We start from the raw sequence: 27,267 nt of genomic DNA, 5'->3' as shown, positions 1-27,267 counted from the left end.
GTATGAATATGTTGCTTGTTCCTATCACTGTTTGTGTAATATGTGTGGTTGTTATGTGCTTTGGTACATGTTGCTTTTTTTGTCTGTTTCATTTTTACTACTATGGAGGCAGCTATAATGATAAGACGATATGTCGTGTGTCATATCATGTGTGCAGCATTTGAGTCCAAGACAAATTTCTTTATGGGGACAATAAAGTTGATGAAATAGTGTTTGTATGTTGACTTGGTCGCAACCCCTCAAAGGGTTGTCTCGGTCTTCTACACTCAGGTCTTGATCATCACTTGGTCTGGCTTAGGTGGTCTTGACTACAACACTGCTATGCACTGAACTCTAGAGGGACGGTCTGCTGCAGTTTTTGAATAATAAGTGAAATCATAAAACCATTCTAACCATAACAGGCAAAGAGCCAAAGTTAAAGTAAAAATTATTCTGTTTTTGCATGTCTTTGTCTTTTAACTTATCTTAGGTCAACGAAATATAAAACCACGTTAAACAGTTTCTACTCAGCTAAAGCTTTAAGGCCTGATATTGTGGAAGCTGTCATTGATAAATAGTCTGTATTGTAATGAAATCCTATACAACACCACCAGAAGCATAACAAATCACCATTGAGTTGAATCAAAACCTCTCTAAGCCTCTCAAGAATACTACTTGTTGCATGATTCATATGTGGAAGTGCATTATACAAGATGTTAAACCATTTCCCGGCTCTCTTTTTCCTTGTTTGACGAATAACTTTCTTCCTCTCCTCTGTTGGCTTCTCTTTCTTCTTCTTTACTGCTGCAGATGTTTGATGGATAAGGGGTTTGTGAGGATCGGGAAGTGGTTCTTCAAGCCACATGAACTGGAAGAAAAGTCGTTGGGCAACAGGTAAGAACTTTCACTGCACACAAACCTCACTGAGATTTGGTCACTGGACTTCTTCAGCATGTTTTGTGTGCCACAAGGTCTCGCGTATGTTAGTCTGTGAGAAATATACACTACAGAGGTCCATGTGTGTGGCCGGGTGTGACACAGCGAGGCAGCATGAATGGCTTTCATGTGATTCAGTATTTGTTGAGTCCCCTCTCCTTGATGTTCCAGCGGCTGGCTCATGGTGTGAGGCTGTTGAAAAAAAAAAAAAAAAAAGGACAGTGGGAGAGGTGGTGAGAGGTGAGTGCCGAGCTGAGTCGAGCTCTCACAGCTCTCTCTCTCACTCTCTGTCTCTCTGGGTGAAGAGAGGGTGTGTGTGTGTGTGTGTGTGTGTGTGTGTGTGTGTGTGCGTGTGTGTGTCACACTGTGTAAATGTGTAGGCAATGTGGGAGACAGTCAGACAGACTGAAACAGAGTAAAAAAGAGGGGTGGGTGTGATGACAGTTGCTCAGCTTGTTGCTTCAGCCATTATAGTCTGCCCACTTCAACTTCTTCTGCTGGTGAGGATGCAACATTCCTTACATCTCTAACTGCGCGGTGCTTAAATGCATTCAAGCAGGAAACCACTAAGCTGTCAAATTGTTTATTTTAGAAATCTGAAAGTATACCGCTTAGAGGGAGCAAACACAATAAAAACATCCTTTTATTCATAGTTGTAGTTTTTTAACTAGATAGCCGTAAATTGCTTTGTCATTTAGATGTGGTGCTAATTAAGAGATGCACAGAAAACTCTAGCTCTAGAAAGTTGCTGACACAAGTGCAGTCTGCTGTGATGCGCTGTAGCAAACTCGGGTTTAGGTGGAAGTCCCTCAGTGAGGCGCACTGTGTGTCATCTCAAGAGAGTGTGTGTCACTTGTATTGCATATGTATAGAGTTTGCAGAAACCCTGACGTGACTGTGAAATTTGTTGCACCTAAAAGCACTCTTGTGGTAAAAAATATAGCACTTACAGGGGATAAATTATAGCGGAAAAAAAGGAGCTTCCATGCTGGGCACGAGGGCTCGCTGAATGGTTTGTTGACAGTGGAAAGGATGTGAATCAAATGGATATTTTACACTAAAACACTCTACATGGACACCAAACTTCTCACATTGTATCTCTCACCCTCTGGGCACACATGATGATAATCAAATTGAATTATCAGACTGAAAAGGCTTAGACTTTGCTTTGAAGAGAAAGAAGGAAAAACACATTACGACCAGATATAACCAACATTATAAGCTACCAAACGGTAGTGAAGCGTATAGAGTCACTGATCAGTAAATTACATTAGTGTGGTAAGTGGTGGTTGTGTGTGTGCATGCATACTGCATGCAAACAAGCATATGTCTTTTACTGAAATTACACTCAGTGTTTCAGTGCAGAGATTTACATGTAAGTGTGTCTCTTTTGTGCATCATGTAAATCCTCATTTGACAGCTCTATATGATTATGCTGTCAGCTGGTACGCCCCCTGCTGAGCCAATCCTGACTTGTTCTGTCTGTAAATTATTGAGCATCCTGGAAGGAGAGACAGAGAGGGAGAAAGGGAAAATAGCACAAACAAACACAAATCGTATGCAGATGTCTGCAGCACTAGCCATGCTGGTGCATGCTTGCACTCTGCAGGTGTTGGACACTGTAGGTGTTGCATGTATCACATTGTAAGGGATCCATGGCATGTTTTCCTTTCCACTGCTTGGTTTCAGCACACATTGCAAACACACATGCTGTCCTACATGGCCACACACACACACACACACACACATCATCCCTCGTTCCCAGAATAGCAGTGTTGCCCCACAATTGACAGTGTGAGCCTTAAGGACCCCTGCAGATCCCTGGCCGTCAGTATCTTCATGCCATGAGGGAACATTGCTCAGTTAGGCATACACTGACCTCCTGCCTCAGCTGTAGCCAGCTCCTTTGTCTCATTTTCACTCCCACACTGCATCTTTTATCCCCAATAGGGGGCGCTTCAGTGCTAATATCCATGCCTCCTTACCCGTGCCAACTCCTGTGCCTTAGAACCACCACCTTTGTCAGGCTTATCTGGTGTTTATCTCGTATGTGTCCCAGGGGCACGGTGAGGATTGGCACATCCAGGACACATCCTAACCACCCTCCTCCTCCTAGTCCCCCTCCTCCTCTCTCAGCACAACACCAGTGCTCTCTTTGTGTCTGAATGAGAGGAAGGCACTCTGGGTTGGTAACGGATTGCATCAGACGCTGAGGGGAGCAAGAGAGAGAGTTACAGGGATACAGGGAGAGTGTGAAAGAAGAGGCACGAGAGAGAGGAAGAGCAGGGAGGAGGCTCAGTGTGTGTGGTGGGGAGGTGGGGATCAGAGAAGATGGGGGGTCGTAAATTAATCATTACTATAGACGGATGAATGGATGTATTAAAGACCGTCTCTCTCATTAGTTCAGTCAATTCTATGCATGCCAAATACACTACACAGTATATTTGTTAATCTAGGTGCTTTCATTGGCATTAATGACCATATACTCATGCATAAATAATATATTATTATATTTTACTGTGTAATAGAGCTGTCCTCTGGTGCTAGACCATGAAACAGAAGCAAGTTGCTCTACCTATTTAAATTACTAAATTTGAAGAAATAGCTCTGAAATCCTTACTTGACCTGAGAGAATAAGCCTCTCCTCTCCTCTCCTCTCCTCTCCTCTCCTCTCCTCTCCTCTCCTCCCCAGGGACCAATGACATTGAAAAATTAGCCATCTCCTAGGCAACAAAGATTTGCTGTTAGGCCACATCATAAGGTCACATAATCTCCAGAAATATAAACAACAACAACAATATATATATTTTAAAAACATTCTTTTCTCATGCCACTTTCACATTTTACCAACACTCTATGCATCTGTGATTAGACCTGTGCGATATTTTAACTGATGCCAAGATAACTTACTTTTATTCATTTGCACAATTAAAATAGCATAGTGAATAGATATATGCTGGGGAGGAAGGGAGCCAGGAGGATTTGTACAAAGTCCACCCTAATATGAAAATAAATTTAATTTAATCAAGTTTAATCCTAAACAGGCAGGCGAGAACAAACAAATATATATAATTGGTATGTTTGGTTAAATCTTTCCCCTGGTGCTTTCAGGGGCTTAAAAAAAACTTGAACTCCCAGTTGCAATAAGTGAGAGAAAGAAAGTCACATGCTTCTGCCAAAACATGTTGTGTGCAAAATGATGTTAATGCATTAGAAACAGTTTGATAGATTTAAAAACATTTTTTAAATGGAATGCTTTAAGGCTTACTTGAATAAGGGCTGGGGGACAATTCAATTTGATAATTCATCGTCTTTCAATTGAATCATATTGTGATGAAATCATATATCGAGATGTTGTGATACACATTATTTTGTCTCAATTAATAAGCACTACTAATTAAAATGTATCAGGCAATCTAATCATTTTGCACTAAAGTTCTTAATAAAATGAGGAAATAGTCAGTACTTTTCATTTGTCAAGTATTTAGTTCACACAGGAGCAAACAAAACTCAACTTTACCGTGTGGTTATTTCAAAAAGACAATTTATTCATTGAATAATCTGAAAAAAATGCTTCATTTTGATATATATTGTTTATCAAAATGACCTACAAGATAGATATAACTTTTTTCTTCTTTTTTTTTTAAAAACAAACGTTTACTTTCATTACAGAAAAAGATTATCAGTGTAAAAATGTAAAATAGTTGATGAGTAAATGGTGTAAGATCCTAGATGTGTTGTATTGTCTTTAGATTGACTTGACTTGTTTCAAAGGTAACTGACTGAATGAATGGTGGACTGACTAAAATACTCTTACTGAGTATTGACTGGCTTATAAAGACCAGGTGTGAAAAAAGGCTTGAGGTTTGGATTTAGAGCATAAGGATTTAGAGAGTGTTGAGTGAGTCATTTTTTATTTGTTTTTCAATACTTCAGTCAGTAAATACTTGTTAGTAGCACCCTTAAGGAGAAAACATCTCGTTCATTCTACCTCTTGCTCTTTATTATTCCGCCGTCCAGACTTTTGCTTTGCAATCAACTACTTCTGCAAACTTTAGAGCTAGAAACTTCAAGATGTTAATGTTTTTAATGGAAGTCGATGGAACTCTTCCTAGTTTTATAGGTCCTCATTACTTCTGGCTCCTTGGTTTCTGCAGAGCAATAGGAGGCTAACACGCGTTCAGATGGAGGTTCTCTGCAGAAGAAAACTCTCTGTCTTGGCATTTTTTCAAAGAAACCAGCTCAAAGCCAATACTATGTAAATTACACTGAAATATGTGTGTTTCTGTATTTGTGTGTATGGCAAAATATGTGCTTCAGTCAGTAGTAAAACAGCTTTTAGAGAGAGAGATCTATGCAGACTCATTGATTGACTATTTTGCACTGGAGCCATTCAAATGTTAATGTGCCAGAAGACGGAGACAGTATCTGATGACATGTTTACTTCAGTGTTATTTAAGTAATGTATTTGTGCTTTTAAGACGACAGTTCAGGGGTGGCATCCCTTCATTCACCCTTGATAAATATTTGGATTACTGAATAATTAGCATTTTCTCTTTTGAAACATGTTGTTCTACATGTCTCTGGAGTCTCTCTGGAGACGGAAAGCAGGGAACACGTGACACGCTATCCTCCAGATTTCTAATATTACCAGGTAAAACCACTGGGAGGGGGCGAGAGAGAAAAAACACACAGATCAATAGAGAGGATGGTGATGCATCACAGCAACAGCCTTCCAACAGATCCTGTCCCTCTTTTTTTAATTAGGACCACAGACATGAAGGTAAAAGCCAGTATTCACAGTTATTTTTTGCTGTTTTTCAGGACTGACAAGAAATCTAATTTCGACTGCGATAGACAGATTTTTTTTCTTTGCTTCTTGTGCCTACGGAGAGGGCGATGTGTGTTCACAGTTTGTGTCCTTGAGCACCTTTTCATTGTGAATCCATATACATAGTTGGAGCAGTATTTGAGCACAATCATTGTGATAGCAACACTGGCTAAAACCACCCACTGGGAACCACTGAATAATACATCAAGCTAACTGCATCCCCCTTATGCTCGTGTTAATACTGGTGTATAATGGGTGCGTGCAGGCACATACGCACACACCTGCGTGTCTGAGAGTATTGATGTTTTGGTTGGATTTGTTTGTATGGAATAAAGACATTGTGCCGGTGCAGTGGAAGGACTTTTAGAGCATGTGGACAGAGTGTGTGTACATGCTGCTCACAGGAGCTTATAAGAGGGTAAACATCCTCTACATCGGTCCACCAGAGCAGTGTTGACCTTCTTGTGTTTCCAAGAGATCTGTTCAGAATATGTAGGAAAGAGTTAGGCAGCTAGAAAGATGAAGATAACTCATAATAGTGCTGCTGTGGTGGCAGACAGAGCATTTAAAGTACAGATTAAAGAGATTAATCCCCCAGATTTGAGAGTCTAAGAAAATGCTATCATGCCTGCTTAGTGCACATGACTGTTAATGATGTCTAAACAAAGGTATCACATCATAGGCTTTAGATGCCTCTAACAGTGGGGGAAAAAAGCTTTGTGTGCACATTTCTTTTGAACTGTTTATTGCTTTCCAACTCTAATCTAATCTTGTTTTATGTTTTACTCCCACGGGGTTAGACATGAGAGCGTCCCCACAACCGAGATAACCATTCCTATTTTGTGTGCATGTGATTGTACACACAGATGCATGTGCCAAGTCCATGATGCATGTCGGACATTAACCAGCTCCCCTGCTGGCTGCCTGGCTGGCTGGTGGTGCTGTGATGAGGTGCAAAGACACATGTTGTCTCATGAAACCAACACAGTCCCTTTACCTTTTTTTTTTTCAGTGGCATTCATGTGATGCACATATGTCTGTTGTCACATGTAGTTGTCTTCCCTCTACATGCATACCATATATACTCATTCGCACACATATGATATCATATATTTTACTGTTTTTTTTTTTTTGCTGTTAACGCTGGCATACTTGGCTTACCATACATATGGAGCCAAATGAAATAGACACACAGACGTACACTGTGTGTGTGTGTGTGTGTGTGTTCTCCGGATCTACATTCCCTGATTGATTTCACCATAAAATTGTGCTCAGTAGCCACCCATTAAAACTCTGATCTCATCGATATGTGTGCAGCAATTGTAGTGCGTGGCACTGAATTATTCACCTCCTCCTCTTTCTCTCACACTCGTTTTGCTCTCACTCCTCATCTTACACTGTATCTTCTCCTCCTTGTCTTCCTAATTTCCTCTCTATCCTTCTATTTTCCCCTTTTCGTCTCTTGTTCATGCATTTCCTTAATTGCTCTACCTCTAGTGCTCACTCTGTCTCTATCTTCTTCTATTGCTGTCTTTCTTTCTGCCCTGCTCTTCCTCCTCTCACTCTCACTTCTTTTTCTCAATCCCCCACCACACACCCCCTCTTCCTTCCCTCTCTCCCTCTCTCCCTCTCTCTATATCTCTCCAGTACTGTCAGCCCTGAGGCGAGTCTCAGCCATCACTCCTCTTCATTTATTAATACCTGTACTCATGCAGCCCAGCACACACAGCTGCCTCACATCTCTGTCCACTGTACTCACACACATATATACAAAAAAAAACACACTTGCACGCACGCTTGCCGAGTGCACAAATGTCCCCTGAGGATGCAAGAAGCCCTGTGTGTCCACACACTCACACCCGCTTACTGTGCAGAAAAATGCCCTTTGTAAAAGGACAGGGAGCATCAATCTACCAGCTGCGTCAGCCTACAGTTTGATGCTTTTTTTGTAGTTCTGCTTTTCCCTGAATCACATTTAATTGCACTTTATTGCAGCTATAATAGGTCTTCGGTCATAATAGTTGCACATTAGTTAATGAAGACTGATTGCCTCTCTGTACACAATATTCAATTTAAACTTATATCATATTCATCAGTGGCCTTCTTTGGCCTCTGCTTTATAATGTATAAGGTAGATTTAATTGAGAGCACCAAGGTGAACAATTCTTTAGCACACAATAATTCCTGAAATATCAAAAGTGTTGAGCCACTAATTCTTCTGGTTGGCTGTCTGATTTTATGACAGAGAAAGAGACAACGATACAAAGAGACAACAGATGATTTTCAACAGCGATTCCCCGGTATTTGGCAAGGGCTGCCGTTTTTTACGAGGGGTCTTGAGGGAGTCATGTTTTTGTACTCACATCAGTCCCGATCAGTCCTCACACATCTCATAAAAATATATAATAACAGTATAAACAGAATTATCATCACAAGAGGGGAATAAATTCTAATGGATGCTTCATTTCACAGCCTTATTTAATCTGTACCGGGCAGCCAGAGCAGAAAGTGTAACACGGTAAAATACATACAATTTATCAATCAATCAATCACCAATCACCCTATGAAAAAATACATAAAAAGACTTCCTAGCTTATTTGTCTTAAGTGCCATTAGCCGTGTCTATCAATATAAGTAAATTACTTCATGAAGAATCACTGCAAACACAGGAGATAATTGGAGCATTTATCTTTATGCTTTTCAATGGACTCGTTGACTGTTGCATAAGGGCATGTCAGTTAGCTGGACTGGTGGTACTCTTGACTTGCAGCTGTTCCCCTGAGCTTCCCCATGCAGCTATATATAGCTCTTCATATGTGTAATGATGCACTGAGGACAAGGTTGGAGAGCAGCGGCATTGAAAGCATTTTGACTCATGCATTGTACAGATGTGAATTGTGGAAATGATACGCTGTTGTGTGAGAGAAAGAGCGTGTGCCTGTATAGGTGCGAAGGCGACCTGTGCTTGTGTATGTTATGTATGCACTTTAGCTCTGCTCCTCCTCCTGTGATTGTGCATGATTGTGTTTAAACCACCAGATATGAGGGTGTATTTTTCTCCGGGAGCATCAGGAATGTTTATGAAGCAGAGAAATTGGCCTCTTCTTCTCTCTTTGGGTACACTCGGCGCCATCTGGAGGCTGCCACGGCCAACATCAAAAGATATTTGGCTCCCTCAAGACTGCGTTTAGTTCTGCCCATGAGTGACTGTGTGGAACTGGCCATTTTATTGAATTTGATGATCCATTACAGCTCAAATGGAGGTCCAGCTCCCTCAGGGCAAAGGAGATATTGCATAGGCAGCAGGGTAATCACAAGGAGATTACAGTACCTGCTGACTTTATTCTCAGTCTGATGTATAGAAACCAAGGTGGTAAGGAGCTTTATAGATTAAAAATATACATCAGTGAAGCCATCTTGGTTGTTAATGATGTCCAGCCCGCCCACTGGTATGTAGATTGCAATAAGGCCCCAACAATTCCTCCTCTGAGATTAAAAAAAAGGAGCAATGCATGATGAATATGCCTGGGCTGTGTAATAAAGAGAGCGCTGCATATGTAAACATGTAGTCGCCACAATCATTCATAAGCAAATGAGGATTTATACCTGCAATAAGGAGCCCGTGTGGGAAATGATGAAGGTGATCAATGTAGGTAGAGCTTAGTGAGGCTCTTGCAAAGTCACATTCTGAGTGTTGTTCTCTAAATTGCTGTTTGGAGAAAAGCGCTCATCATCTGTCAGGCCACTGCCCGAAAGATCAGCATATCCATGTTGTACGTTTGTGTTACAATAGATGTGATTTATGGGTTAATCTCAAATTTAACATAATTAAATGTGATTTTGATTACATTTAAATCTTGATTTAATTATGTTAACAGTTGTGAAGGGAAATGTTCATGTAATTGGACAACAAGATTCTGTTTTACAGTGCAAACTCATATTGATAATTAATACAATTTTTCATGGTGTGAAAGATATTGTTCACATCTTTCTATGATCAGCTCACTGTACACAGAAGATATACACCACTACCTTCCTGTACTGTTTCTGCCTATCTGTGGTCTCACTGTCTAAACCATTTTCTGTCTTCTGTCTCCAGTGAACACCTATCATGCTCCTTCTCCTTCTTCCTCCACGGGGAGAGCAATGTGTGCACGAGTGTGGAGATCGCCCAGCACCAGCCTGCATACCATGTCACAGAGCACCACATCCATCTCGCACAGACCTCCATCACACCAATACAAGGTAATGACATAAGGCTATTGTTTTTTATTCTTATTATTTACACAGAACAAAACAAAAAGTATGATCAGTAAGCATGCGCTTCAATGAAGTATAACCAGACGTGTTATAATAATACAACGTGCCATAATTTACAAAACCTGATGTGTAATGTTGCAATCAAATTAGTAGTAGTGGAAGTCGTATTCAGATCCATTACTTTAGTGAAAGTGGCATTACCACATTATATAAATACTCCATTACAAGTGAAACATGTTTAAGTATGTAAGTATTATTAACAAAATATATTTAAAGTATCAAAAGAAAAAGTAATCAATTGAGATAAAAGTTATGCTATGATACTAATGAATTAATAATGATGAATTTGGATAAAGTTATAAGTGACTAAAGATAAATGTAGCTGAGTAATCGTAAAACATGTCCTTCTCATTGTTGTGGTGTAGAAGGGTAAGATAGACTGAAATGGAAACACTTAAGTAAAGTATAAGTACCTCTAAATTGTAATTAAGTTCAGGAATGGAGTAAATGTACTCTGACATTCCAGCACTGCAAAACAGTAGTCAAGTTCCTGATTTTATGCAGATTATATGTGTTAATGTTGTACTCGTTATTGCTTAAAACAGAAGTACTGCCAATCATATGATTAAGTGAAATTAAAGAGGTGCTTTTGTGTGATTCGTTGTGGAGAAACTCTGTTTTACAAAATGTCTTTGGTAGAGTTCAGCCCTACACCCTGCTTTCCCTTCTTACAACCTGTTTTATCCACCTGCAGTTATCCTGAGTCCATACGGTCTGAGCGGCACTCTAACAGGTCAGGCCTTCAAGATGAGTGACCCAGCGACACGGAAGCTGATGGAGGAGTGGAGCTACTTCTACCCCGTGGTACTTCCGCAGAAAGAGGGAAGTGGAGAAAAGGAAAAAGAAGAAGCAAGCCAGGCCTATGATCGCAACTGTCACGCGGCAGTGGAGGTCATCGTAGGTATGGAAAAAATCAACACATTTGCTGGATTTAAAAGAGTGCAGACCCTCCGTCTCCATGCTGTCTCCCGAGCAGTTTGAGCTGAGGTATTAGTGGATGGGGTGCTATTGAAGTGTACTTTGGCTGCAATGATCCTCACAGTCTCACATCTCAGAGTGGAAAAAGGGAAATGACTGAAATGGGAGGAGAGTAACTCCCCCCCCCCCCCTTGGGGAGTTACTCTAACAGCTTTGTGTAATCAGTCTGATCCCACAGTGTTGGTTTGACCTGATTATAATCAAACCTCATATGGATACCAATAGCTTTTACATCTAAGACGGAAAGTCTGTCTAGTCTTTGCCGCCTGAAACGATAGTGACGAAGCGAGTGTGACGGGATTTAAGATGATGTGTTTTATATGAGCAGTGACAGTGTGTGATTACATTAATGGATAAGGAGCAAGTAGATTGCATAAAGTATATCGATGCTTATATAATTTTCTTCAGCAGAATATTAATGAATGATTGGTTGCTAAATATATTTTAGGCATAATCAATGTTTAACTGACTCCAACAAATGCTCAATAAACCTTGCCGGTAAAAATGAGTAGCTGCCACCCTTTTGTTTCATAACAGTGAATAATCCCCTTCTTCTTTTCGTCTTCTTAGGAGGAGTAAGGATGACCTACCCAGCTGCTTTAGTGCTGATAGCCCAGGGGGACCTACCACTGGAGCAGTCTCCACCTGTTGCTGCAGCTCAGGGCCTCAGCAGGGAGCCAAACCACTGCAGCGTGCCGCTCACACCGCCAACGTCACCGCAGCAGCCCTGCTCAGGTAAAACACACACAGAAACGCCTTCATACAGGAAATTATATAGAAAATGATCTCATGCTTGTTCCTGCACTTCAACATCTGTTCCACCCTATGCATTTCAGCGGACAGCGGCTTTGTGACCTCCATCTCCAGTGTCCCCACGCCAGACAACAGCATGGGGGTTGCCAGTATCAGCCCAAAGCATTCTGGGAAGAAGCTAACCTGTCAGGTAGTCCATCAGGCCTGGAGGGAGTGCTATCTGAACCAGCCTCAGAATGTGTAAGTTCAACCATCGCTGAGTTTGTTTCCAATGTTTTGTGTGAGTGGAAGTGCATTGATGCGGTTGATCTGGCGCCCTCATGGATCTTTTTCTTCCCTGCAGATTGAATCCGCCAACTGACATATCGCTTAAGAAAGAAGTGCCTAATGGAGTAACCACGTGGGACTTCAACGATCTGGGAGCGAGAGCGTCCTGCAGCTGCTCCAGGTACCACAGAGCAACACCCAAGCTGTTCAATACCAGCATTATACTGTATTTATACCATACTATACAGTGTGACCAAAAACAACAACAAAAACTACAACTAAAATACTGTAATTAATTTGAAAATTGTAATTGTCATATTACTATGACAAATGTATGATCTATTTGTCATAGGCAAAAAATGTATGACAAATGTGATCTGACATAAATTGTCAGATCACAGTATAAACTTTAATAAAACCAAAGAATAATACTGCTCAGCAGAAAAGAGACAGGTGAGGACAATGAATGGGACCTGGTAGTGTTTGAAACTCTCAAAAAGAAGGTAATGAAAGAAATGTTGGAAACTCCAAGCCATTCATTAATTCATTATTGTGACATCAATGCTATATCTCTGTAACAATTAACTTAAAGCAGGTTTTCACTCATTTTTTATTAATTTTAATGACTTTGTTGCAGGTTGAAGCAGCAGAAGTTGAATTTGACCGCCACATCTACTGCCAACCCCCAGAATAGTGCCAACCCCACTCAGTCCTCCGGGCCGTCATTATACCCTCCCTCCCTGCCCAAACACAAGACCAGTGACAAGACAGAAAAGGCTGACAAACAGTCCAAGAGGCCAGCCATGATCCCCTTCCACCATCGTCTATCTGTCACTCAGGAGACCCCTCTGGAACAAGACTCACCAGGAGGGCCTCAGCTTGGGGGTCTTGTGGCTCTGGAGCCTTCCTTGGAACCTATGGCTGCTCTGCCAAGCTGCAAGTATCCCAAACCTCTCTCCAATGGCAGAAAAGCCCCTGATTCCCTTCTCCATTCGCCAATGTCTCCACTTCCGCCCACACTCAGCCCACACCCCCGAGTGCAGGACCCAGAGGTCCTGGATGGGCCTGTGGATATTCCTGTCTGTCAGGATGGGGCTTTAGGGCTGGGGTTGATTACCAGCGAGACAGCAGTGTATACAGCTCTGCTGAGGCAGAGGGAGAACGGGGCCGGCTGGTGGAGAGGCTTCAGGACTCCAAGGACTGATAAGACTGACTGCAGACCCTGTGAACTCCCCACTGATAAATTAGAGGAAGTGAAGACCGAGACAGCCACTGAAGGAGCTCTGCTAAAGAGGTAGGAGAGAGAAACCACAGCAGTGTTTGCAAAACAAAAAGTTGGGAGAGAAAGAGCAAAGATTAGCTTAGAATACAGATGAAGAGATTCTACATTACATTACAGTCATTTAGCAGATGCTTTTATCCAAAGCGACTTACAATAAGTGCATTCAACATTGGTAATCAAAAGAACTACTAGTCACCAGAAGTCATAAGTACATTTCCTTTTCCAAACAAGCATCTAAGAGCATGAAGCAGAGCATAACTCAGAGCCACTTCTAGGCTTCTGGAAACATTGGACAGTGCTACCTGAGCCAGAATCATATTAGACACAAAACATCAACCATAAAGACTGGGGGATTGACATCCAATGAAAGCATTGATTAGATATGAGAACAGTTATTTATGAGATAAGATACAAGGCCAAAAAAGAAACCAAGTAAGACTGAAAGAAGAACGACTACTATACATTGCTTGATTGCATTTGTCTCTTTTTCTCCTCCAGACTATATACACAGACTCACAAGAGATTTAAGATCTCAGATGAGAGGGTGAGGGACCACATCCACACTTTGGGCCTGTTCCAGCAGCCAGGTGTGGAGGCACTGCGGGAGCCTGGAGATGATCCCTACGATTTTAAGGAAGGAGACATTGAGTACACTTTCTCCTCTTCCAAGAGGTTAAAGGGTCAAGGACGAGAACCCAACAAGAAGGCCAAGGTAGGACACAGTTTTAAAAAGTTTAAAAACACAATGCAGTGATTCAGAAGAACTACAGCTGGACTTCATCTGAGAATATTCTTATTTTATTCTATTTTCTTCACAAGGGAGAAGAAATCACCGGCAATGGAGCACTGCCTGATGGGAGTGATGCTATGTCCATTTTTAACTCGGCTCCAAAATCAGGTGGGACATAGTCGCCGCTGCCATCAACATCATATACGTATTCTACATTGCAATTAGTGATGGGCAATTTGGAGCCATTGTCCTAAAGTTGTTTGTGTGTTGTTTTAGATGAATCAGGTCAGGATGATGGAGCTGCCAAAGCCAACCCTTCTCTGACCAGAGAAAAAGATCTGGTGGTCAACATCTCTGATCTCGACAACATATTTGATGAAGATGAGGAAGAGTTGGGGGTGAGGCATTATGTACTATATTCTGACATATATGTATTTTTTCTTTTAACGAACAGCATGTAAGATATTCTGTCTGACTCATCTACAGTTTTTTTTCTAGCAAACATTCTCAAATTGGTGGTTTTTCAGTTATTGGAAACACAGGCACTGATATTATATATCAGCATAATTATGTCATTATATATTATGTTTTATGCTTTATTCTGAGGCTGAAAACATTGTATCAATTGAAGCTGATCCTCCATTATTATGTGTAGTAATTTGTTTTTACACATAACTGTTTACCCCAACCAGCACTCAACCAAGCTACCAGTATCAACAGAAGATCGTCCTCTGGGGAAAGAAGGGAGAGTTGCTGTACCTTATCCATCAAGTGAGTCACTTCAATGAGTATTTAGTGAAATACATTTATCTAACTACAGTTTTTTTTATGTTTTGTCCCATTATACCTTTGTAAAATACTTTCCACCCTCTGCTCCTCCTCCTCCCCTCTCCATCTCTTTTCCATATCTGTCTCCTTTCAGCAGTAGCAGACCTCCAGAGAATGTTTCCCACCCCACCTTCCTTAGAGCAGCACCCAGCCTTCTCTCCCATCACAACGTATCGTGACACTCCAAGCCAAGAGCCCCCGGCACCCAGCGGAGCGGCTGACCACCTGCTGCCTTTAGCCTCCACCCACTTTACTGAATACAGGATGGAGATTGAGGAGGGCATAGCCAGTCCCAGGCAGGAGGATCTCAAGGTGAGGAGAGGTGGATCGATCCCCAATTAAACAGCCCATATAGCAACATCATCAAGTGTGAACAGAGGAAATTACACTTTTGTATGATAATATGGACTTTGACTGGTTCATTACTTTCATTAATTACTTTTATCCGTTTAAAACTCTCATCAAGGGGAAGTCGATACAAGGACTTGTTGACTGACTGAAAGTCAGCTCCTGAGCAGCTGATCAGGCCTCACACATCATGTTTGAATTGTTTCACTGATACCTGTAGCTTGCTAATTATATATCTCTGTGTTGTGAGACAGACATCTGTACTGACTACAGTTAGTATTATGGTAGTGGAGTTGTTGACAGTAAACAAATAGACTCTCCCTTTATGCTCTTTTACTTTTTTGTCTATGTAGCTAATTGGTTAAATTATATTTCCCACTCATATCTTCTCTGTCCAGCCACAGATAGGCTCCTCCATGTTTGCTCCACTCGCCTGCTTACCCAGCCAGAGTCTACCGCAACTCAAGATTACCGAGCAATGCTACTATCGTCCATCCTGGGCCCTCTTGCCCAAAATGGAGCATTTCCCGGTGATGCATTCCCAGAATACCACTTTCATCAGAGATGGATACACGTGAGTAGTCAGCTGTGACAAGCTTTTATGACTAACAGAACTTCAATGTCCATAAATGTAATTGTGCTATTATTGTATAAAAAACAGTGTTGTGCTGGGGTTTATGGTTTCTGAGGGAGGTCTATGTGAGGTTAGCTTTTTATCGTCACTAGAAAAAGTGCTCTCTAAGGATGCTCTGTTTGGATGTAAGGAGCAGCCTCTTAGAGCTGCTGCCCAGACATCTGAAGTAATCATGTTTGTCTTTCCTTCAATGTGTGTGTTTTCCAGAAACATGCCAAGTGTCAACGCCCTCACAGACCAAGAGTACGGCCAGATGAGTGCCACCACTGCCTCTGTGAGCACCACCGCTGGCATCCTCCCATCTCCTGCCACTCCCCGCTTCTCTGTGCCCACTCCGCGAACCCCTCGTACGCCAAGGGGTATTAACGCTGCAAGCTCTGGGCAGGATTCAGTGAAGCAGGATGGTACTGAGCTTAGCTCACCGGTCTCCACGCCCTCCACCAGCCTGCCTCTTAGCTCTGTAGATCCCCTAGCTCGGCCAGGACCCTCCCTGCCTGAGGCCCACAGCCTGTATGCTATCCTCCTGCTCTCAGACTCCGTACTCAACGTCTTCAAGGATCGCAACTTTGACAGCTGCTGTATCTGTGCCTGCAATATGAATGTCAAAGGAGCAGATGTGGGGGTGTATATCCCTGATTCCACTTGTGAAGATCAGTACCGCTGTATGTGTGGCTTCAGTGCCATTGTCAACAGGCGGCTGGCCCATGGCACGGGCCTCTTCCTGGAGGATGAGCTGGATATTTATGGCCGGACTTCTGAGGTAGGCCGGGCGGCCGAGAGGAGGCTGGCTCTTTGCCGGCGCGACCCAACTATGGGTGACCCCAGGGCCAAGCGTGCGCAGGACGCAGCCCCCGCCTCCCCGTTAGTCATGGTCCTTCTGCAGGAGCACTGTTCCCAGCCTATTTCCTCCCTGGCATCACTGCATCTCCCCCTCAGCTGTTCCTGCCATGGCCGCAAGGGAGCACTGCTCCAAAGCTGGATGTCTGAAAAGCAGTGGGCGGATGGGAGTGATGCCTGTGTGGACTGTTACAATGCCTTGGAGCAGGGGTTGCAGTATGTGGATAACCCCACAGGAGGAAAAGTAGATTCAGCTGTTGTCAGAAGTACAGCTCTTCACTCCTGGCCTCATACAAATGGTAAGAAGGGGTTTGAAAAATATACAACATACAAATAATTGAATGCATCCTTAGGATAATATTGTGTGATCAACTCCGTTAAATACAGCCCTACTTCACAGATCTTTAGTGAGATTATTATTTTATGTATGTCCAGCTGCCTTTGTGTTATCTAATCTATGTATTGATGTGTTTTGTGTGTGTTAATTAGTTTTTGTTGTGTATGGATTCATGTTAACTTAACATGTGTGCATCTGTTCATCCTTTTTGTTTGTCTGCCAATCTCCACAGTGGTGGACATGAACATGTTGTCGTCCCAGGACATGGTCCGTATGCTGCTATCTCTGCAGCCTTTCTTGCAGGATGCGATCCAGAAGAAGAGAACAGGACGGACCTGGGAAAACATCCAGCATGTTCAGGGTCCACTCACCTGGCAGCAGTTCCATAAGATGGCCGGGAGAGGCTCCTACGGTGAGTCAACACATTCTTTGATTTTATTCAGAAAAAAAATTCTCTGTCTTAGTTGTTTACTGTATGTTACCTGTAATGCTATAAACCTCTAAAGTGGTAGTCCGGAATGCACAGAAAAGTCATAATTAGACTGTAACTAACTAAAAATGTAACTTTTTCTATTTGTCCAAGGTTCGGAGGAGTCTCCAGAGCCCTTGCCCATTCCTACAGTGTTACTGGGCTATGACAGGGACAGGGACTTCTTGGCATTGTCCCCTCTGGCGTTACCTTTCTGGGAGAAGTTGCTACTGGAGCCATATGGGGGGCAGCGGGATGTGGCCTATGTGGTGCTGTGTCCCAGTAGCCCTTCTCTGCTGGCTGCGGCCCGCGCCTTCTTCCAGGAGCTTAGCGCTGTTTATGAGGTAAGAGATTGAAATCTGAATCAGAAGTATTGTAGAATTTCAACACATATTGTAATATAATGTCATAAGTGTTTCTAATGAGGGAATTAACCGAAGCTTTGACTCCGTTTCCAGACGTGCCGCCTAGGGAAGCACCGTCCTCTCGCCAAGGTGTCCAGGGACGGCCTTGTGCGTGTGGGAGAAGAAGTAGAACCAGAAAAGCTGGAGGAGCTGGATGTGGACCAGTGGGTGACTGGACCCTGGGCTGGACAGCAGCACACCGACAACCTCAGCAAACTTAAACTCTACGCTTATGCCTGCAAGCAGCAGCTTGGTGAGAATATTCAAACGGACTAATCTAATATAATGAATAAAATATCATTCAGGCACTTCTATTGCACTCTATCCTATTTTTTTAAATCAGTTTTTTGAAATTATTATTTCCTTCTTGCAGGTCCCCAGCTGTCAGCCCTTCCATTGGACAGCAGTCTTCTGTTGCCTCCCAAAGTTCAGCCTCCTTTAAACCCCACTTCTTCAACCCAGCCTGCCTCTTCTGGGCAGCCTCAAGCTTGGGGCCCTGAAGGTGAACAAGCTCCAGGGGCTGTCAGTTCAGGAAATGCTTCGACCCCGACTGCAGCAACCTCAAACCAGACAGGGGAGACAGCCCAAGGTGCACCCAGCGACTCTAAAGGGCCTTCCAGTGCCACACCACCAGCCAACACACCAGCAGAAAACCCTGAACTGTAAGTTCCAAATGAATGAGAAAATTACCTCCACTCGATTTTTGCCCAATGCATTTGAACTATTTGAATAAAAGCACAACTTCTTTCTTCTCTTGCTCTCTCAGCACTGCTGAGCAGGCTAGGATCGGCATCCCCACTGTGGCCGACACAATGGACAGCCTCGCAAACCCACCAGCTATTGTTATTTACATAGTGGATGCTTTTCTTAGCTCAAGTGGAGCGAGAAATGAAGGGGGAGAGGAAGAAGAGGGTGACGAAGTGGAGGCCAGTAGCATTTGGTTACTAGGGCTACTTCGCTGCTACACAGAGATGCTACAGACTTTGCCTGAGACAATGAGACCTGCACTGGTGCTCCAGGTAAGACGTCTGAGATTTATGCTGAACAGAATCACATAGAATTCACTCTTGCTCTTGTGATCATCATCTTTTCTTTCCATCTTGCTTAGGTGGTGCCGTGCCAGTACCTTCTCCAGCCAGCCAGTGGGGAGAGCCATTTCTACCTGCAACATCTGCGCTCCCTGTCCTTCTCCTGCTACTCCCAATGCAGACGTCTGCTGCCTCAACTAACACACATCAAGTCTCTGACTGGCTTTGGTCCAGTGTCAACTGTTAACTCTGTACTTAAGAGTCCAGAGGTAGGCATGAGAATTGAGCAACTTCACGTCATATTTACACTGAAAATGAGTGTAATATACTTGCACATGCCTATAGGAATCCTCTTTCCTTTCTTAAAATCTGAATTTCCTCCTCCAGCATCCCAGCCCACTGCAGCTGTACACTCCCCCCTTCATCCTTGGTCCGACCCGTTCCAAGCAGCCAGAACAAGGGGAGATATGGGCAGAGCTCCCTCCCAAATACAATGTGCTCTTTGTTGGATACTGCCTGTCACATGACCAGCGCTGGATCCTTGTGTCCTGCACTGACCAGCAGGGGGAGCTCCTGGAGACCAGTATTATCAACATTGATGTACCCAACAGGTGTGGGGAAGTGGTTTATGGGCCTGATTCTATGCAAAGTTGTCCTTTTTAATTGTTCTTCTTTTGTTACTGTTAGATAGTGCTCTGATCTCTCTTTTCACTTCAGAGCACGACGTCCCAAGGTTTCAGCCAGAAAGATGGGACTGCAGAAGCTGTGGGAATGGTGTATTGGCATCATCCAGATGACCTCATTGCCATGGAGGATTGTGATCGGTCGATTAGGCAGACTGGGGCACGGAGAGCTGAAAGGTGAGTGACGTCCGTGCAGAAGAAACTGGGCTCTGATGAATAAAACTTACTGATGAGTCATGTTCAGAGGATGTTTGTTGCAAAATATTATTCTTTTCTTTTATCCTAATCCTAATTTATTACTTCATAATCACTGTGTTTCCCAGAAATATAAATGAGTAAGTGTTCATTTGAAAACATGCAGTAAGTAGGGCCATTCATTCAGCATAAAATGTATTACATGTTTTATCACTTATGTCCTGGTGTTATAGTTCTCATTTTATTTGTTTTCTCTTTTCTCCTTATCCTTCAAGATTTTGTTAAGAAATTAAATCAATTAAATCTGTCAATCAACCACGTTTTATTTATATAGCACCTTTCAGTGCTTTACAAATGATTAATTAATTATAAATTAAGTTAGGAAATAAATAAATACATACATAAATAAAATACAACACTGAATATATTGACAGTAAAACAGTAAAATAGAAATACAATATGCATAACAACTTATACCATGTCATAAAAACTTGTACGACTAAGAATACTAAGCAATAATAATAAAAAACATAAAATTATAAAACACTACATAAAAGCCATTTTGAATAGTTGGGATAGTAGTTTCTGTGGAAAAATATCAATATTTTCAGCTACTCTCAGATCCTCTGGAAGACTGTTCCAGCGCCTTGGAGCGTAATGCCTAAACGCAGTATCACCACATATTATTGTTCTGCTTTCTGTTATTTGGAGAATGATGTACTAAAACACATTTCATATCTCTAAATATCCCTGCTTTTATCTTTTTCTCATTTGCACATGTTTCTCCCACCTTCTCTCACAACCAGACTGGAGCTCACTCCTTGGGGAGCATTCCCTCCATTCAATAGGGCGCCAGCTGAAGGAGGCTTGTCGAATGTGTGGGATCTCAGCTGCTGACTCCCCCAGTATCCTCAGTGCCTGCCTGGTAGCCATGGAGCCACAGGGTTCCTTTGTGATCATGCCTGGTTAGTAGCCTGTCCACTCTATGAAACTGTGATTTAATAATGAGGATCTTTATGGTTATAAAAAACAATATCAGATATTGCAGTGCACTGGAATTACATTGCTTTGTTTACAAAAAAACCTAAACCCACAAATTAGATACAAAATGTGCTACATATTGTGCAGATAAGAAAAACTGTAAATGAGCTACAGCATGAAATAAAAAAATAGTAGTATATTAAAGCGATATTAGGCTGTTACATCTGTATAATATTTTTTGTTACAGCTGATTTAAAAACATATTTTTAAGACCTTGTACAAATAGACACATCTCCTTTGCTGTGCTTCTCTCTGCCTTCAGATGCAGTCACCATGGGCTCCGTGTTTGGACGCAGCACTGCTCTGAACTTGCAGACGTCACAGCTGAACACACCTCAGGATGCTTCCTGTACACACATCCTAGTCTTCCCAACTTCTGCCACCACCCAGCTGGCACCCAGTTCCTACCCTACTGAGGACAATAATGGTAATGACTACCAAAATAACAGTCATACTGTGTCATATTTGTTTAAAATTATTTAGATATTATTTTATACCAACAGGTGGCATCTTTGTGCTAAAACGTCTCTCCCCACAGTCACAAATGGCTTGTGCAATACATGACGAAGTTCCATTTAGCCTAAAGACATGCCCCTTTGTGGGAATATTAATTGTGTTGGTGTGGAATGACAACAAACTGGAGATGTGTTAATTACCAAAGTTAAAACTCATTGGGGCTGTGCTGACATTGCTTTTATCTCATGTTTTTTTTCCCCTCAGACGACATGTTCGATCTGCCCTTTCCTGATGAACTGGAGAACGACATTGGCCATGACATGATGCTGATCACAGGCAACCTCCACCCGTCCCCCAACACCTCTCCTGTGCCCTCACCAGGCTCTCCGTCTGGGATGGGAATGGGATCACATTTCCAGCACACCAAGGTGAGTCATGAGCCGGTGGAGAGAAATCATCCTAAAGTGACTTGAGCTGTTGCAAATGATCCCTCTTACAAAGGAAAATAAGGACATACTCTGCATGTGGAAAAAAGCATGCTGCTGTATTTACGACTTACAACTTAGCCTTCCTTCCCTCTTCAAAATCAATGTCTGTGTTCTGCTTTGACTTTGCACAGGAAGCATGCAGGGTGTGATCAGACGTACTAAATCTAGCTGGGCAACCTCGAAATACCTAGGCAATGAAAAAACACGGTTGTTCTATATCACCTATAGAGTATATCATATACAATATAATAAGCATTTTGATTGCTATGTACAACTGTTAATTACATAAATGTTTTATTGGAACTATAATGCATACCTCAGGTTCAGATTTGATTTCGTACTTTGAGGCATGGGAGCTTCTTTACTGCAGTCCTTGCTGACTGACACTTAACTCTTTATCAAGCAAGAATCAGAATTATAGTTTTGCCAAGTATAATAGATGCACAGGAATTTGTCTTGGAGGCACAGGAGAAGAGACATGTTGACAACCTGTACTACGGAACAGTTCATTCAGTACTGACAAACTGTGGGAACAGTGTGTAGCTGTACAATAACATGTTATAGGTGAAAGTATCTGGTACGCATACTTATGTTAGCTGTGTATGTCATTACCGCATTGACCTGCCGGCTAAAAATGCAAACATGCAGGTAGTTATTTTGCAAAAAACTTTGACTCCAATAATAAAAAAATATCAGCTAATGAAATATTTGTTGGTTTAAATCAGTATTTTTACTCTTCAAATGGTGATTTAGGAGCTTTATGTTTAACTTAAACTAGACTACATTATACTATATATCTTCTGATCTACAAGGATTGCATGCAGTTCTGCGTTAAAAAAAAACGTATTGTCAGTACTCTTTTCATGTTTTCATGAAAGGAGTTCAAGGAATACAACCCACTCATGCCAGTGCAAAGGCTCAGAATTGTAAGATGTAGATGGAAAAATAAAATGTCCCAGGATTTGAAAGGATCACAATAAAGGTTTGTAATTAATAACTGGCCTTCTCCTGTGTGTACAGAACCAGGGAGAGCGCTTGCTGTCCAGGGACAGTCCACCAGAAGAGCTGAAGCAGCAGCCGCTGGCTCTGGGCTACTACGTCTCCACTGCACAAGCAAATGGACTTCCTCATTGGTTCTGGGCCTCCTGTCCGCAGGCTGAGAGCCAGTGTCCACTCTTCCTCAAGGTACTCAAAACACTGTGTGTGTGTGTGTGTGTGTGTGTGTGTGTGTGTGTGTGTGTGTGTGTGTGCGTGTGCGTGTGTGGGTTAAAGAGACAAAGCCTATTCAATTTGAGAGAAAGACGTAGAGAGAAAAAATAATTTGTGCAGAAATACTTATTATTATGTGATTGAACTTTAAAGATGCACACAGCTGCTCAATACAGTATAGCCAGGAATGCTTCAACATTTTACATTGTGCCCTTTGTTTCTTTATTCAGGCCTCCCTCCACCACCACATCTCCATAGCTCAAACAGATGAGTTGGTGTCCGACAAGACAAAGAGGTCCCCTCACCCCTTAGACTCAAAGACCACCTCGGATGTGCTCAGGTAATACATAACACATGTTGACCCTTTAGATTTCTTTATCACCTGCAGTATAGAAAGCAGATACTAGAGGGTAAGTACAAAGCCTTCAAAGGCGTTAGCCAATGGTCTTATTCTAGTAGTTGATACAAAACTATGTATTAAAAATATCTGTTCTTTATGAGTAAGTGTTACATTTTCATTAAGTAACATGAATTACCTCATTAACAACAAATACTTTTTCTTGACATTGCAATGTGTGCTGAGAACAGATTCATGTGTTAAAGTTGTTTGTTTATCAGTAAAAACATCTTATAATTTGTGTATGTATCATAACTGAAAAAAATGTGATAATAATGGTTTCACACAACATTACAAAAACCTGTATTTATTGTCTCAATGGTCTTGATTAAATTTAAATGTCTCATTAATAATTGATTAATAATAAAGATATTATCAAAATATAATATCCAATACTTGTAAAGGTGCTAAATGTGAAATTGCCTCTCAACGGCTCTCAATATTGCGACGGTTAAGATGGCAACTCACAGCTAACGATGCTAACAGCGCTAACTGTGAACAAAGCACAGAGAAGCTCGGCTTATAACACACACAGAGAGGGTGAGCAACTTAATTTTTTGCTCAGATAGACAGCTCAGATTGTTTGCTACTATATTAATGTTCAGAATGTTGAATGGTGAACCTTTAATATATGTTTAATATCAATATTGGGAGTGTATATAGTGGTATACACAACATTTTTGTGTATACCATTATGATTAAGGAAATCAAGGTGAATTGACGGGTAAACCATTGCAATATATATAGTTTAAATATCTCTAATAAGTCAGAAATTGTTGCTAAAATTGTTTATTTGTCAAACACAGGTTTGTATTGGAGCAGTACAACGCCCTCTCCTGGCTGACGTGTACCCCTGCCACCCAAGACCGCCAGTCCTGCCTGCCTGTCCACTTGGCTGTACTGATCCAAATGTACAACGCCATCCTGAACATGCTTTAACTGTGTGAGACTTCAAGGACGAGTCTAGGGGGCTGATGGTTACCTTCACTTCCTCTGTGCCTACGCTTCCTCCTTCTGGGCACCAGAGAGCACCAGAGCTCTTTTGTTGCGTCGGGTTGACATGGATTTAATGGCTGAATAAAAGACAGGGCAAGTCAGACTCTCCCATGCCTGGAATGTAATTAATAAGAAGAGAGAAATGCTCTGAACAATAACGTAACATGTTAACCACGACACCCTGCAAACCCAGTACAGTTTGTACCTTCACAACTGGTCCTGTGTCAGTTACGGTACTTTCTGAGTGGGAGAACAGATGGATCTATCCAACTATGCCCATTTTATTGACATATCACAATGACAGTTACTTTTTCCTGATCAAAATAGCATTATGTCCCACTCGGGCTACACCTCTCAGTGGCATTTGAAGAAGCATCGGATAACTACAGAGAAGCTATTTACGATTCTCTTTACACCTTCACCTGTGAAAAGGGACGTCTGTGCAGGGCCACATAACTCCATATTGTACAACCAGCAAAGTGGCATGACTACACAAACACATGGCTTTGTTACATCAATGATGCTTTTACATTTTTGTATAGAACTGCACTGTTGAGCTTCTTGGGACTTGCAGTCGGTTGATGAAACTTCTACTTTTACTCTGAAAGGGGCACTTTTTCCTCACCTTCCAAAGTGTTGTGGATATGAACACAATGGAAAACATTTGACCAGTTAAGACAGAAGTGTTGTTTATAATGTAAGACAAACATTTGCAAAGAATTGAGACTTATTTTTAATATTTAAAACAAGAAAAGGAGAAACTTAAACAAGGCCTTTTTCCCAATTGACTGTTAATTGTCTTGGGATCTGAAATAATAAAAAAAAAAAATGTAATTTTAATGCAATTGTAAAGATGCCATATTTATACAAATTATATCATGTCATAGAATTTGATATAAATATATAAATATATATATATGAATATACATATATATATATATTACCTCTTCCAAGCAGGCACTTAATGATAAGGACGATGGAAACAACCATCTCTTTAAAAGTGGACACAGTATGAACATTTATCTTTTTTTTTTACTTTCTACAGATACTGAACATTTTACCTTTTTATTTAATGAGTTTAAATTAAACTAATTGATGCAGGAGATACAGTATACTCTATATTTATAAAGTGTTCCTCCTCTGCTAAAAAACTTGAAATAGGCAGTAGAAGACCATGGTATTTGAACATTGCAAGGTTATTAAATATTTAAGAACGATGCTTTCATTGGCTCTCCTAAATGATGTCAAGCAAACCAATAGAAAGGCCTGTCTCTTCAGTTTCACCGAGTCTGCTCTTTGTTAGATTTCTAGCATGTTTGTATATACACTTTTCAGCTGTGTTTTTTGGAATTTTCTTAAAGCTGTACATTTCATGCTGGTTGGTTTACTTTCAAGTGATTCATATCAAAGTATTTTTTTTTTTTGCTGAGCTTTTTTTGATATACAGTATACAGTACAAAAGTCATTTAATTACAGCCAAGAGGTTGAATTGCCAAGTAAGTGTACACAAATGTACAGACGAGGGCAAGTTTGCAAAAACATGTTACATCTGTCATCACTTTGAATATCAAACAGATCCACTTTAGTGGGAGAGATCTGTTACTTTTACACTCTTTTTTAGTAAATTATTAAAACTCCTGAAAATTATGTTGTGTTCAGTATTCTCTTTTGATCCAAAAAACTGTAAACCACAGAATGTGCTATGGTCTTATTTAATTTTGTTTATCAGTATTTGATTACCCAAATAATCAGTGGTGAAATGAAACAAAATCTATTTACTCTAAAGTAATGCACTTTAGTACAAATGTACTTTTTACTGCACCGCATTTATCTAATGTTCAGGTTAAAATGTCATCCAAATCATATAACATAGATAATATAATATAAATGATCTTATAAAATATGGTGCATTTCTATAAACTAAACATAAAAATATTCAGTTGTTAAAATTGGTTTGACTGCTACATGTTTAATTCCGGGCCTTTCCTCGTAAAAGAGTATTTGTAAAGCGAGGTATACTTTTAGTTAAGTATAGGATCTGAATACTTCGCCCACCACTGCTGATAATCACTTTGCAAAGTACATACTTTTTATTAGCCTTTTAATATACTGTATTAGAAACACACACACACACAAATCAGATGAAATATTTATTTTCAATTCCCTCAAAATTCTCTCTATTTTTCCTTAATTAGATATGTGATAATGTACATCATTTTAGCTGTATATGTTGGAGGTCGACAGCTCAAAGACGAAATGCTGTGAATGCAGTTTGCCTCAGGAATAATCATGATCTATCAAGCCATGTGAAGAGGAAGATAAGCCTTTTATTACTCTGTGCTGTAAAGAGGTGTGAATCATTGTTTTCACACACCTTTCATACCACAACATACAAAGAGATTACATCTAAGGCTGTGACATAACAAGCATTTCTTCTGTCATTGTGAATAAGACTGACCTGACTTTTGAAGGAAAGCGATGCATACGGACTGGTTCTTTGAAGCTAATCAAAACAACGAATGATACTTCTGAGTGACAACTGTATCACCCAGCTGTTATCCTTCCTGTTCAACAAGATAGTCTAGTTTTATAAGATGTGTTGGGCTCACTCGTGCAAACAGGAGTGCCACATTACCGTCCTACTGTAATCACAATGAGGACGTATATGCTGTCATGTCTTTGTTGCACGATTTTGATATTAGCCCAATTAAGGACGGCCTCAAATTTAGGAGAGTCAACTGCCCGTTAAGGTTTTTGTGTGTGTGTGTGTGTGTGTGTGTGTGTGTGTGTGTGTGTGTGTGTGTGTGTGTGTTAAAGGGTAGGGCATTGTGAAGGACTAGA

At 41.3% G+C, this 27,267-nt stretch overlaps 1 protein-coding gene across 2 annotated transcripts in view; it reads left to right on the top strand.

Annotated features, from left to right (window-relative positions):
- LOC137869090 (mediator of RNA polymerase II transcription subunit 13-like) overlaps positions 1-26,073 on the top strand; it is a 71,131-nt gene extending 45,058 nt beyond the window's left edge. Inside the window, exons 4-31 of one of the 2 annotated variants that reach the window (XM_068706233.1) lie at positions 790-873; positions 9,846-9,991; positions 10,761-10,967; positions 11,615-11,779; positions 11,881-12,037; positions 12,141-12,245; positions 12,702-13,358; positions 13,845-14,058; positions 14,166-14,244; positions 14,353-14,474; positions 14,769-14,847; positions 15,002-15,216; positions 15,651-15,826; positions 16,094-17,022; positions 17,293-17,472; positions 17,644-17,873; positions 17,988-18,186; positions 18,307-18,595; positions 18,700-18,952; positions 19,042-19,230; positions 19,349-19,572; positions 19,679-19,821; positions 20,646-20,804; positions 21,143-21,307; positions 21,601-21,764; positions 22,845-23,009; positions 23,264-23,373; positions 24,237-26,073. In XM_068706233.1, the coding sequence (XP_068562334.1) occupies positions 790-873; positions 9,846-9,991; positions 10,761-10,967; positions 11,615-11,779; positions 11,881-12,037; positions 12,141-12,245; positions 12,702-13,358; positions 13,845-14,058; positions 14,166-14,244; positions 14,353-14,474; positions 14,769-14,847; positions 15,002-15,216; positions 15,651-15,826; positions 16,094-17,022; positions 17,293-17,472; positions 17,644-17,873; positions 17,988-18,186; positions 18,307-18,595; positions 18,700-18,952; positions 19,042-19,230; positions 19,349-19,572; positions 19,679-19,821; positions 20,646-20,804; positions 21,143-21,307; positions 21,601-21,764; positions 22,845-23,009; positions 23,264-23,373; positions 24,237-24,369 (5,938 nt within the window). In that variant the 3' untranslated portion in view covers positions 24,370-26,073. Of the gene's footprint in view, positions 1-789; positions 874-9,845; positions 9,992-10,760; positions 10,968-11,614; positions 11,780-11,880; positions 12,038-12,140; positions 12,246-12,701; positions 13,359-13,844; positions 14,059-14,165; positions 14,245-14,352; positions 14,475-14,768; positions 14,848-14,998; positions 15,217-15,650; positions 15,827-16,093; positions 17,023-17,292; positions 17,473-17,643; positions 17,874-17,987; positions 18,187-18,306; positions 18,596-18,699; positions 18,953-19,041; positions 19,231-19,348; positions 19,573-19,678; positions 19,822-20,645; positions 20,805-21,142; positions 21,308-21,600; positions 21,765-22,844; positions 23,010-23,263; positions 23,374-24,236 lie in introns of both variants that reach the window. The other variant, XM_068706232.1, reaches the window with a different exon arrangement.
- Positions 26,074-27,267: the final 1,194 nt, after the last annotated feature.

This window comes from Cebidichthys violaceus, unplaced genomic scaffold, assembly GCF_023349555.1.
Source record: "Cebidichthys violaceus isolate CVI_PGR_0920_01 unplaced genomic scaffold, fCebVio1.0.p SCAF_12, whole genome shotgun sequence".
Taxonomy (NCBI): domain Eukaryota; kingdom Metazoa; phylum Chordata; class Actinopteri; order Perciformes; family Stichaeidae; genus Cebidichthys; species Cebidichthys violaceus.
Note: the sequence above shows the minus strand (reverse complement) of the source record. Positions and strands in the feature narration are given on the sequence as shown.